Source organism: Heptranchias perlo, chromosome 7, assembly GCF_035084215.1.
Source record: "Heptranchias perlo isolate sHepPer1 chromosome 7, sHepPer1.hap1, whole genome shotgun sequence".
NCBI lineage: Eukaryota > Metazoa > Chordata > Chondrichthyes > Hexanchiformes > Hexanchidae > Heptranchias > Heptranchias perlo.
In genome coordinates, this window is record NC_090331.1 from 95,551,319 (window position 1) to 95,564,815 (window position 13,497).

Below are 13,497 nucleotides of genomic sequence, written 5' to 3' on the forward strand. Positions count from 1 at the left end.
GGAGTGTTTGATGGGACAGTGTAGAGGGAGCCTAACTCTGTATCTAACCCATGCTGTACCTGCCCTGGGAGTTTTGATGGGACAGTGTGGAGGGAGCTTTACTCTGTATCTAACACGTGCTGTCGCCGCCCTGGGAGTATTTGATGGGACAGTGTAGAGGGAGCTTCACTCTGTATCTAACCCGTGCTGTACCTGCCCTGGGAATGTTTGATGGGACAGTGTAGAGGGAGCTTTACTCTATATCTCACCCACGCTGCAACTGCCTTGGGAGTGTTTGATGGGACAGTGTAGAGGGAGCTTTACTCTGTATCTAACACATGCTGTACCTGCCCTGGGAAAGTAATGAAAGATTATTACTTAAGATAAAAAATCACGGGATTGGGGGTAATATTCTGGCATGGGTGGAGGATTGGTTATCGAACAGGAAGCAGAGAGTTGGGATAAATGGTTCATTTTCGGACTGGCAACCAGTAACCAGTGGTGTTCCACAGGGGTCGGTGCTGGGTCCCCAACTCTTTACAATCTATATTAACGATTTGGAGGAGGGGACCGAGTGCAACATATCAAAATTTGCAGATGATACAAAGATGGGAGGGAAAGTAGAGAGTGAGGAGGACATAAAAAACCTGCAAGGGGATATAGACAGGCTGGGTGAGTGGGCGGAGATTTGGCAGATGCAATATAATATTGGAAAATGTGAGGTTATGCACTTTGGCAGGAAAAATCAGAGAGCAAGTTATTTTCTTAATGGCGAGAGACTGGAAAGTACTGCAGTACAAAGGGATCTGGGGGTCCTAGTGCAAGAAAATCAAAAAGTTGGTATGCAGGTGCAGCAGGTGATCAAGAAAGCCAACGGAATGTTGGCTTTTATTGCTAGGGGGATAGAATATAAAAACAGGGAGGTATTGCTGCAGTTATATAAGGTATTGGTGAGACCGCACCTGGAATACTGCATACAGTTTTGGTCTCCATACTTAAGAAAAGACATACTTGCTCTCGAGGCAGTACAAAGAAGGTTCACTCGGTTAATCCCGGGGATGAGGGGGCGGACATATGAGGAGAGGTTGAGTAGATTGGGACTCTACTCATTGGAGTTCAGAAGAATGAGAGGCGATCTTATTGAAACATATAAGATTGTGAAGGGGCTTGATCGGGTGGATGCAGTAAGGATGTTCCCAAAGATGGGTGAAACTAGAACTAGGGGGCATAATCTTAGAATAAGGGGCTGCTCTTTCAAAACTGAGATGAGGAGAAACTTCTTCACTCAGAGGGTGGTAGGTCTGTGGAATTTGCTGCCCCAGGAAGCTGTGGAAGCTACATCATTAGATAAATTTAAAACAGAAATAGACAGTTTCCTAGAAGTAAAGGGAATTAGGGGTTATGGGGAGCGGGCAGGAAATTGGACATGAAGCTGAGTTCGGATCGGTCAATGCCCTGTGGGTGGCGGAGAGGGCCCAGGGGCTGTGTGGCCGGGTCCTGCTCCGACTTCTTGTGTTCTTTAGATTTGTGGTTGGGATCAGATCAGCCATGATCTTATTGAATGGCGGAGCAGGCTCGAGGGGCCGATTGGCCTACTCCTGCTCCAATTTCTTATGTTCTTATGACAGTGTAGAGGGAGCTTTACTCTGTATCTAACCCACGCTGCACCTACCCTCGGAGTGTTTGAGGGAACAGTTTAGAGGGAGTTTTACTCTGTGTCTAACCCATGCTGTACATACCCTGGGAGTTTTGATGGGACAGTGTTGAGGGAGCTTTACTCTGTATCTAACCCGTGCTGTCCCTGTCCTGGGAGTGTTTAATGGGACAGTGTAGAGGGAGCTTTACTCTGTATCTAACCCGTGCTGTCCCTGTCCTGGGAGTGTTTAATGGGACAGTGTAGAGGGAGCTTTACTCTGTATTTAACCCGTGCTGTACCTGCCCTGGCAGTGTTTGATTGCACAGTGCAGAGGGAGCTTTACTCTGTATCTAACCTATGCTGTACGTACCCTAGGAGTTTTTGATGGGACAGTGTAGAGGGAGATTTACTCTGCATCAAACCCATGCTGTACCTACCCCTGGGAGCATTTGATGGGACAGTGTAGAGGGAGCTTTACTCTGTATCTAACCCATGCTGTACCTGCCCTGGGAGTGTTTGATGGGACAGTGTAGAGGGAGCTTTACTCTGTATCTAACCCATGCTGTACCTGCCCTGGGAGTGTTTGATGGGACAGTGTAGAGGGAGCTTTCCTCTCTATCTAACCCATGCTGTACCTGCCCTGGGAGTGTTTGATGGGACAGTGTAGAGGGAGCTTTCCTCTCTATCTAACCCATGCTGTACCTGCCCTGGGAGTGCTCAATTTTCACACAGGATGCCTGAAATGGAAACTGTTCCATTCCCCAGTGTGAACATCCCTCACCTTGATGAGCACACAAATTAACACAAAATATGTGGTGAGAAATTTAAACATTCCAAAATGCCCTCACATTTCTTGTTTTTGATGTGGATGAGTGTCCCATTCCCCGTCGCGGATTCATAGATTGGTGGGTACATTTTCTGAATCTTGCAGAAGTAGTTGTCAATTAATGAAGAATTCAGTCCATATAAGGTGACAGAGACTTTGTTTGCTCTCTGTTTAATCCGGCAGTGAAGGAGTCCTATTGTGTTGAGAGTGTTGGAGGATGAATTTGTTGTCCCACTACAAATCTCGATTCCATTCCTCCCTTTAAGAATCGTTAACTTTAGTTCTGCATCTTGTTTGCAATTGTGGTCACATTCTAAGGTGGCTTCACCGGTGCTATCAGCCTCCAGGAACATGGGCTGGGAAACTGTTAGTGCTGCTACAAGGAAAGAGTTCAAGGAAAATCAATCACTGCTGTTCATTTTCACACATCCATTCCAATTAATCACTCCTGTTCAATTTATTACACCCATTACAATCAATGACTCTTGTTCAATTTATTATATCCATTACAATCAATCACTCTTGTTAAATTTGTTATACCCATTGCAGTCAATCACTCTTGTTCAATTTATTACACCCATTTCAATCAATCACTCTTGTTCAATTTGATACACCCATTACAATCAATCACTCTTGTTCAATTTATTACACCCATTTCAATCAATCACTCTTGTTCAATTTGATACACCCATTACAATCAATCACTCTTGTTCAATTTGATACACCCATTACAATCAATCACTCTTGTTCAATTTGATACACCCATTACAATCAATCATTCTTGTTCAATTTGATACACCCATTGCAATCAATCATTCTTGTTCAATTTGTCATTACAATCACTCCTGTTAAATTTGTTATACACATTACAATCAATCACTCCTGTTCAATTTGTTATATCCATTATAATCAATCACTCCTGTTCAATTTCTTATACCCATTACAATCAATCACTCTTGTTCAATTTATTGCATCCTTTACAATCAATCACTCCTGTTCAATTTGTTATACCCATTACAATCAATCACTCCTGTTCAATTTGTTATATCCATTACAGTCATTCACTCTTGTTCAATTTGTTATACCCGATACAATCAATCACTCCTGTTCAATTTGTTATACCCATTACAATCAATCACTCCTGTTCAATTTGTTATATTCATTACAGTCATTCACTCTTGTTCAATTTGTTATACCCGATACAATCAATCACTCCTGTTCAATTTGTTATATCCATTATAATCAATCACTCCTGTTCAATTTGTTATATCCATTACAATTAATCACTCTTGTTCAATTTATTACATCCTTTACAATCAATTACTCTTGTTCAGTTTGTTATACCCATTACAATCAATCACTCTTGTTCAATTTGTTATACCTATTACAATCAATCACTCTTGTTCAATTTGTTATACCCATTACAATCAATCACTCTTATTCAATTTATTACATCCTTTACAATCAATTACTCTTGTTCAATTTGTTATACCCATTACAATCAATCACTCTTGTTCAATTTGTTATACCCATTACAATCAATCACTCTTGTTCAATTTGTTATAACCATTACAATCAATCACTCTTGTTCAATTTGTTATACCCATTACAATCAATCACTCTTATTCAATCTATTACATCCTTTACAATCAATCACTCTTGTTCAATTTGTTATACCCATTACAATCAATCACTCTTGTTCAATTTGTTATACCCATTACAATCAACCACTCTTGTTCAATTTGTTATAACCATTAATCAATCACTCTTGTTCAATTTGATGTACCCATTACAATCAATCACTCTTATTTAATTTGTTATACCCATTACAATCAACCACTCTTGTTCAATTTGTTATAACCATTAATCAATCACTCTTGTTCAATTTGATGTACCCATTACAATCAATCACTCTTATTTAATTTGTTATACCCATTACAATCAACCACTCTTGTTCAATTTATCACATCCATTACAATCAATCATTCTGGTTCAGTTTGTCATTACAATCACTCTTGTTCAATTTGATACACCCGTTACCCTTTAATTTGTTACACCCATTACAATCAATCACTCCTGCTTGATTTGTCAGAATGCTTCTCTCTCAGTCTCTAACAAAATCTATTTGGTTGATTTTCAAAATCACAAAGACAATCAGGAAGATAAATTTGAAAATGTTTTATCAGGTTATATTTATATTGAGTGTTTTTTTAAAGAGAAGTTGAGATTGTGTGTGAGAGAGGGAGAAAATGATGGACTGTACAGATTAGACACCTGTTGAAGCTATTTGTTGTTTTCCAGTTGGGGGTAATTTCACAGCCTCCCTGATTTCACTACCCATTGAAATCACTGAAAGGTAAAATCAGGGTGGGGTGTAAAATGGGCAGCCAATCTGATCCCATCAGTTTCCTGTCGGGCGGGTTTGGTTAAAATTACCCTCAGGCCTCAGCAGGATTCACTCCGGGGGGTGATTTTAAACCCCAGGAACGGGTGGGTTGGGGGTGGGTGGGAGTTGAAAATAGTTGGTTTTTTTTGGGTCGCAACCACAAAATTTTCAGACTTTGCACTCCCAGTCGGAAGCCTGTACTTTTACGCGCCGACATTAAACCCGGAAATAAAGCCGGGTTGCGATCGCGACCCAAAAAAACAACTATTTTCAACTCCCACCCGCCCCCAACCCACCCGCTCTTGGGGTTTGAAATCACCGCCCAGATCTCAGCTGGCAAAAGTTCCACTTCAGAAAGTGTATTAAGCTGAGCGAGAGGGTGACAGATACTTAGAGCTGGCGGCAATGGTGTAGATTTTCAACTTGCTGCCCGGGTGTGAAACTGGCATTGCGGATCTGCCGCCCATTATAGAAACATCCCCCCCGACATTCCTTTCCACTGTGGAAATAAAAATCAGACAGTTTGTATAGCGGGGGGTCAATCCACGATGTCAGTTTTACACCCAGGCGGCAAGTTGTAAATTTATCCCAAAGTGTCTTCCTTATTCTAGTTTGAGTTTTTTTTTAAAGCTTAACATCAGGTTCTCCTTCCACAGTGACGCCAGATCAAAGGACTACCCAAGACCCCTGTAGCCCCACCCCAGTGCTGCCAAAGCCCAGGACCATTCTCCCAGTGCTATCGAAGTGCAGAGCCACCCCTAGCACAGCTAAGCTCCATTCCCCCCATCCAGTAGCGCTAAATACCAGGAGCCTAAAAATCCAGCCCGGTCTAACGTGCAACGAGAACAGATCTCCAGTCAAGGGATCGGAAAGTGGAGCAGAACCATGCTGCACCTGGATTTCACCCAAGTTTTTAGCTCAAGCTCTTTTCCAATGGGAGGCCATGGGGAGGGTCTTCTGACCACAGCCCCCTCCCACCACATTACTGGGGAGCACATTGGGAGGAACGCCCGGGCTACCATTGCCCTCAGAAGGCTTCAGTGAAACTTTTGCCAGCTGAGATCTAGAGTGAGTCCTGCTGAGGCCCCAGGAAAAGCCTGAGACCTTGGCAGCAGTAAGATGATCAATTCTGGTCGGGGCCCATCACCTTACCGTACCAGAGTCATGGCTCCCATTGGAGCCAAAGACCCCTTTCAGCCACTTTTCTTTGGCCTGGGAAAGCCCTCCAGGTGTCGGTAGTGGAGCCCCTTGTGCCAACGAATCGGACCGACCTCCATTGGGGTGCCCACCCGAACACGCTAATGACCCCGTCCCCAGGATTAGTACATGGTTGCAGGTGGCCAGGGCACCTGCTCTACCACTCTGTCAGTAGTGAACCAGGGACCCCTGCATCTCAGCTCCTAGGGGTCCAAAGGTCTTGGGCTGGAGGGGGCATATTCACAACACAATCAAGACGTGTGGACTTGGGGCAAGGCTTTCTAGCAGGCCTGGACCTGGACCTGACGGAAGTGGGATCTGCGTGTGTTAGAAATGTCAGTCTTCTAATGGCAGTTGATCACGGCAACTTTGAATTTTACCCACATCGTTCCAGGAATGCAATTTAATCGCGGGAACCATCACTACCGCAGTGAAAGCATCGTATCAAACAAAAAGCAGTGATTTCATACAATACTGGGCTCAGCCCCCTGCACTAAGGAGAGGGAATATAGGCCAAAAGCAACTACTGATAGAGAGAAAGAGAGAGAGAGAAAAAGAGATAGAGAATAACAGAGAGAAAGAGACAGAGAAAGGAGAGAGAGAGAGAGAGAGAAAGAGCAGGAGATTTATACAGCGCCTTTCACAACCTCAGGATGTCCTAGTGAAGTATTTTTAAAAGTGTAGTCACTGTTGTAATGTAGGAAACACAGCGGCCAATTTGCGTACAGCAAGATCCCACAAACAGCAATGAGATAATGACCAGACAATCTGTTTCAGGTGTTGGTCGAGGGATAAATGTTGGCCAGTAGCACTCCCCTGCTCACTTCAAAAAGTGCCGTGGGATCTTTTACATCCACCTGAGAGGGCAGATGGGGTCTCAGTTTAACGTCTCATTCGAAAGATGACACCTCCAACAGTGCAGCACTCCCTCAGTTCTGAATTGCTGAATGTTCACTGCCTAGGCTCACACAAATGGGTGGTGGGGATATCAGTGGGTTGAAGGCTTTCTTGGGGCCCATCGAGCTCGCTCACTCACACCATCAGTCTTAGTAACGCCTCCCAACCAGTGGCCGCATATAACATCAGCATCTGCCACTCAGCAACACTTAAAATAAAAAAACAGGGTTTCAGCAATCAAAGATGTGGAATGAAGAATTGGTGCTGACCGAGTGTGTGAAGAGGGCGCACCGGTGGTGAAATCTTTCATCGTGGTTTATCTCAACCCGATAGCCAAATTCAACCTGTTTCTGAAATTCTCCGACAGTACGTGAGGTTAATGGTAACTAAGTCAGCAAAGTCAAAGGTCGATGAGGTGTTCTCATCGTTCAGCATCTCAGATGACGTTGTTTATCGTTTCAGCACGGAAACAAGGCAGCAATAATTTTACAGATTGAGATCTTATCCTCTTGGGGACTTTTTTCCCTCCCCCCCCCCCCCCGGGGAGGTGGAGGGGGGAGGGGTGACAGTTCTACAGAAGACAGTAACTCATCTGTTCTTCTGGTGTAAGACTGGACAGCCCATTTCCCCACCCCCCAATCTCAATTCAGGGGTCTGCCGCATTTCCTTCACTACAACATGACTACCCTTCAAAAAAGGGCTTCATTGTCTGTAAAGCACTGTGGGACGAGCTCAGGTCTCGAGTATAACTGCAGGTCTTTCTTTTGGATTCTGTGCCCAACCTGTCTCATTTGAAATGAGTTTAATCACCCCATTAATCATCAGTGAGTAGAATTTGATATGGACGCATCAAACATTCATACAATAATATCATGAAATCCCTCTCGTCATACATGCCACATTGCAAATAATCTAAGCCGCAAATTTTGTTCAGCGTGATACCTGAACCATTGGATCCCTAAATAGCTCTCACATCTTATGACACTCACCATTATTGCCTCCCTCTTCCATTGTGGGATAAATTTCGATATTAGCAGTCATAGCCTCTCTACACTGACTGCCTCAGTCTGTGAAATTACATAGAATATACAGCATTCGGCCCAACTGGTCTATGCAGGTGTTTATACTCCACACAAACCTCCTCCCAATCTAATTACCTCATCCCATTCTGCCCCTTTATCCCTCTAATCACTTTTCCCCTGTGTATCCATCAAGCATCCCTTTAAATGCATCAATACTATCTGCTTCATCCACTCCATGTGGCAGCGAGCTCCACATTCTCACCCCTCTCCGTGTAAAGAAATTCCTCCTAAATTCTTTATTTGATCTGTTAGTGGCTAGCTGAGAGATGTCCTGGGCTCACTCAAAGTGCAAACAGTCTCTCCACATCCACTCTATCGAATTCTTTCATAATTTTGAAGACCTCGGTCAGGTCTCCTCTTAGTCTCTTTCTCAGAGAAAAGAGCCCCAGTCTGCTCAGTCTTTCCTGATAGTTGCATTCTTGAAATTCTGGTATCATCCTTGTACATCTTTGCTGCACTTTATTCAGTGCTTCAATATCCTTTTTGTAATATTGAGATCAGAACACAAGTGTGCACAGCACTCAAAGTGTAGTCTAACCAAGGGGCTATATGAATTTAACATTACCTCCCTGCTCCTTTATTTCATTCCTTTTGAAATTATCCCCAGTATTTTGTTTGGATGTTATTTTCTAATTATATTTCTGGATAAACTAAGGCCTCGTCTGCCCTCTCAGGTGGACGTAAAAGATCCCATGGCACTATTGGAAGAAGAGCAGGGGAGTTCTCCCTGGTGCCCTGGCCAATATTTATCCCTCAAACAACATCTAAAACAGATTAACTGGTTGTCTATCTTATTGTTGTCCGTGGGATCTTACTGTGCATACCTGTGTACATACTAGTAACAAGTACACTTACATACGAACATACGAATTAAGAGCAGGAGTAGGCCGTTCGGCCCCTCGAGCCTGCTTTGCCATTTGATAAGATCATGGCTGATCTGATTGTGACCTCAACTCTAATTTCCCATCTACCTACTATAACCTTTGACTCCCTTGTTAATCAGGAATCTATCTAACTCAACCTTAAAAATATTCAATGACCCTGCCTCCACCGCTCTCTGGGGAAGGGAGTTCCACAGACTCACCACCCTCAGAGAAAAAATTTCTCCTCATCTCCGTCTTAAATGGGAGACCCCTTATTTTTAAACTGTGGCCCCTAGTTCCAGTCTCTCCCACAAGGGGAAACATCCTCTCAGCATTTACCCCTTCTAGTCCCCTCAGGACCTTATATGTTTCAATAAGATCACCTCTCATTCTTCTAAACTCCAGTGTATACAGGCCCAACTTGTCCAACCTTTCCTCATGAGATAACCCCCTCATCCCAGGAATCAGTCGAGTGAACCTTCTCTGAACCCCCTCCAAAGCAATTATGTCCTTTCTTAAATAAGGAGACCAAAACTACATGCAGTATTCTAGATGTGGTCTCACCAATGCCCTGTACAACTGTAGCAAAACATCTCTACTTTTATATTCCATTCCCCTTGCAATAAATGACAACATTTCATTTGCCTTCCTAATCACTTGCTGTACCTGCATACTAACTTTTTGTGATTCATGTACTAGGACACACAGATCCCTCTGTACCTCAGAGTTCTGCAATCTATCTCCATTTAAATAATATACTGCTTTTCCATTCCTCCTGCCAAAGTGGACAAGTTCACATTTTCCCACATTATACTCCATCTGCCAAATTTTTGCCCACTCACTTAACCTATCTATATCCCTTTGCAGACTCTTTATATCCTCTTCACAACTTACTTTCCTACCTACCTTTGTGTCATCAGAAAATTTAGCAACCATACATTCAGTCCCTTCATCCAAGTCATTGATATAGATTATAAATAGTTGAGGCCCAAGCACTGATCCCTGTGGCACTCCACTCGTTACATCTTGCCAACCTGATAATGACCCATTTATGCCTACTCTCTGTTTCCTGTTAGTTAACCAATCCTTTATCCGTGCTAATATGTTACCCCCTACACCATGAGCTCTTATTTTGTGTAGTAGCTTTTGATGTGGCACCTTGTTAAAAGCCTTCTGGAAATTCAAGTACACCACATCCACAGGATCCCCTTTATCCACGTTGCTTGTCACTTCCTCAAAGAACTCTAATAAATTAGTCAAACACGATTTCCCTTTCACAAAGCTGTGTTGATTCTGCCTGATTGCATTGAGATTTTCTAAGTGCCCTGCTATAACCTCCTTAATAATAGATTCTAGCATTTTCCCTATGGCAGATGTTAAGCTAACTGGCCTGTAGTTTCCTGCTTTCTGTCTCCCTCCTTTCTTGAATAGAGGAGTTACATTCGCTATTTTCCAATCTGATGGGACTCTTCCAGAATCTAGGGAATTTTGGAAAATTAATACCAATGCATCGACGATCTCTGCAGCCACTTCTTTTAAGACCCTAGGATGAAGTCCGTCAGGACCTGGGGACTTGTCAGCTTTTAGTTCTAAGATTTTTTTCAAAACCCTTTCCCTGGTGATTGTAAATGTTTTAAGTTCCTCCCTCCCTTTCACCTCTTGATTCACAATTATTTCTGGCATGTTATTTGTATCCTCTACAGTGAAGATGGACGCATAATATCTGTTCAATTCATCCGCCATTTCCTTATTCTCCATTATTAATTCCCCAGACTCTCTTTCTAGAGGACCAACGCTCACTTTACTTACTCTTTTCCTTTTTAAATACCTGTAGAAACTCTTACTATCTGTTTTTATATTTCTAGCTAGCATTCTCTCGTACTCTAATTACTTCCTCCTTATTATTCTTTTAGTCATTCTTTGCTGTTTTTTATATTCTGTCCAATCTTCTGAACGGCCACTAATCTTCGTGGAATTATATGCTTTTTCTTTCAATTTGATACTATCTTTAACTTCCTTAGTTAGCCACTGATGGTATGTCCTTCCCCTGGAGTCTTTCTTTCTCACTGGAATGTATCTTTGCTGAGTGTTATGAAATATCTCATTAAATATCTGCCACTGCATCTCTACTGACATATCCCTTAACCTAATTTCCCAGTACACTTTAGCCAGCTCTGTCTTCATGCCCTCATAACTGCCCTTATTTAAGTTTAAAACACTAGTCTTAGACTTACTCTTCTCTCTCTCAAACTGAATGCGAAATTCAATCATATTGTGATCACTGCTACCCACAGGCTCCTTTACAATGAGGTCATTAATTAATCCTGTCTCATTACACATTACTAGATCTAGAATAGCCTGCTCTCTGGTTGGCTCCAGAATGTGCTGCTCTAAGAAACTGTCCCGAAAACACTCTATGAACTCATCTTCCAGGCTACCTTTGCCAATCAGATTCTTCCAATCTATATGTGGATTAAAATCATCTATGATTATCACTGTTCCTTTCTCATAAGCCCCCATTATTTCTTCCTGTATACCCTGTCCTAAAGTGTGTTTACTGTTAGGGGCCTATAAACTACTCCCACAAGTGACTTCATGCTTTTACTGTTTCTTATCTCTACCCAAACAGATTCTACATCTTGGTCTTTAGAACTAAGGTCATTTCTCTCTATTATACTCATGTCATCCTTAATTAACAGAGCTACCCCTCCACCTTTTCCTAGCTTCCTGTCCTTCCGAAATGTCAAGTACCCTTGAATATTCAGCCTTTGTCATCTTGCAGCCATGTCTCTGTAATGGCTATCAGATCGTACATATTTATTTCTATTTGAGCTGTCAATTCATCCATTTTGTTACGGATGCTACGTGCATTCAGATACAAAGACTTTAGTGTTGTCTTTTTACTATTTTTGCAATCTCTAGCCTTATCTGCTGGCGCACTCTTAAGTTTGCATGCTCTGTCCCTTCCTGCCACTCTCTGATTATTATTTCCCTTATTGCTACCTTGCTCTCTTGCCTTGTCGTCTTTCTTTAATTTATCACAACTTCCCTTACTTGATCCCTCGCCCCCACTATTTATTTTAAAGCCTTCTCTACTGCCCTAGTTGTACGATTCGCTAGAACACTGGCCCCAGCACGGTTCAGATGAAGGCCGTCCCAACGGTACAGCTCCCACTTTCCCCAGTACTGGTGCCAGTGCTCCATGGATCAATACCCATTTCTCCCACACCAATCGTTGAGCCACGAATTTAACTCTCTAATCTTATTTACCTTATGCCAATTTGCTCATGGCTCAGGTAATAATCCAGAGATTACTTCTGAAGTACTTTATTGGCTGCGAAGCGGTTTGAGATGTCCCGGACATGGAAGGCACTATATAAATGCAAGCTTTTTCTTTTAATTGCTGCAGGCTTCCGGTATTCTGTGAGTCTTTGATTCACTGTAACTGACCCCTCTCCTCTCTTTATCAAAAGGCTATGCCTGCACGTTTCTAACAGGGGTCCCACTGGAAAGCAATCCGAAGTAAGAGCCTTTGCTCTTCCCACTCCACAGACACGAGGACTAAATTGTATCCCCAATCCCCAGCTCAGTCAGCTAATCCAACACAGACCCAGGACCTGATGCATTGCCGGGGCGCGGCGGTGAGAGGGGGGTGGGGGGAGTCCCTTCAAGGCTTTTACTACGAGAGAAATGCCAAAAAAACACACATTTTTTGAGGTGAAATCTGGGGCAACAAAGATTTCCTTAGAGAAAACTGCATAGAAAGGGTGTCCTTACCAGCCAGCCTCTCAGCTGTGTGCGACCAAAGGAAAACCACCAGCAGACAGATGAGAAACTCCATGGGTCTGACGATCTGACACCTGCACTCAGTTTATTTCAGATGGCACTGAAGAGAGCAGAGCCCGTTATTTATCCAGTGATGAGTAATAGGAAGCGGTTAGTGTGGGTTTTGGAGATTGTAATCTGCACTGTAAACACTCATTACAAGGCTTCCATTCCCCTCTCTCCCACACTCCTTCCCCTTCAATCACATGTTGGGAACATTAGGCACTGAGCTTACAGCCTAATGAAAATACCTTTTCAAACTAGTTTTACTTTGTCTTGCCTCTATCCTCCTCCCTCCCTCCCCCCCCCACCATCCCCCACCTCTCTAGATCTCCATACCCCAGAAAGTTGGCTGTCCCGTGGGGAAAGCACCCCTTTTGCTGTCCCCAAATAGTGGCAGCAACACAGCACCAGATGACAGGAAGATTTTCTCCACTTCTCTCCCCCACCCTCGACCCGAGGAGCCTAGGAAAGAGCAATTCCAGTGGTAGAGAGAGAGAGAGAAAGTGATAGAGGCGGAGAAAGTGATAGAGGGGGAGAATGTGATAGACAGTAGCAGAGTGGGACAGAATGTGATAGACAGACAGAATGTGATAGACAGTAACAGAGAGGGACAGAATGTGATAAACAGTAGCAGAGAGAGACAGAATGTGATAGACAGTAGCAGAGTGGGACAGAATGTGATAGACGGACAGAATGTGATAGACAGTAGCAGAGTGGGACAGAATGTGATAGACAGTAACAGAGAGGGACAGAATGTGATAAACAGTAGCAGAGTGGGACAGAATGTGATAGACGGACAGAAT

The 13,497-nt window shown here is 43.2% G+C and overlaps 1 protein-coding gene across 3 annotated transcripts in view; it reads right to left on the reverse strand.

Moving 5' to 3' along the window:
- The window catches only part of LOC137323969 (cytotoxic T-lymphocyte protein 4-like), a 29,604-nt gene extending 16,631 nt beyond the window's left edge, over window positions 1-12,973 (reverse strand). Inside the window, exons 1-2 of one of the 3 annotated variants that reach the window (XM_067988129.1) lie at window positions 12,644-12,973; window positions 2,464-2,814 (exon numbers count right to left, since the gene is read on the reverse strand). In XM_067988129.1, coding sequence (XP_067844230.1) covers window positions 2,464-2,814; window positions 12,644-12,707 — 415 coding nt within the window. In that variant the 5' untranslated portion in view covers window positions 12,708-12,973. Of the gene's footprint in view, window positions 1-2,463; window positions 2,818-12,136; window positions 12,227-12,643 lie in introns of those variants that run through there. The other 2 variants (XM_067988128.1, XM_067988130.1) reach the window with 2 other exon arrangements.
- Between the last annotated feature and the right edge of the window lie 524 nt (window positions 12,974-13,497).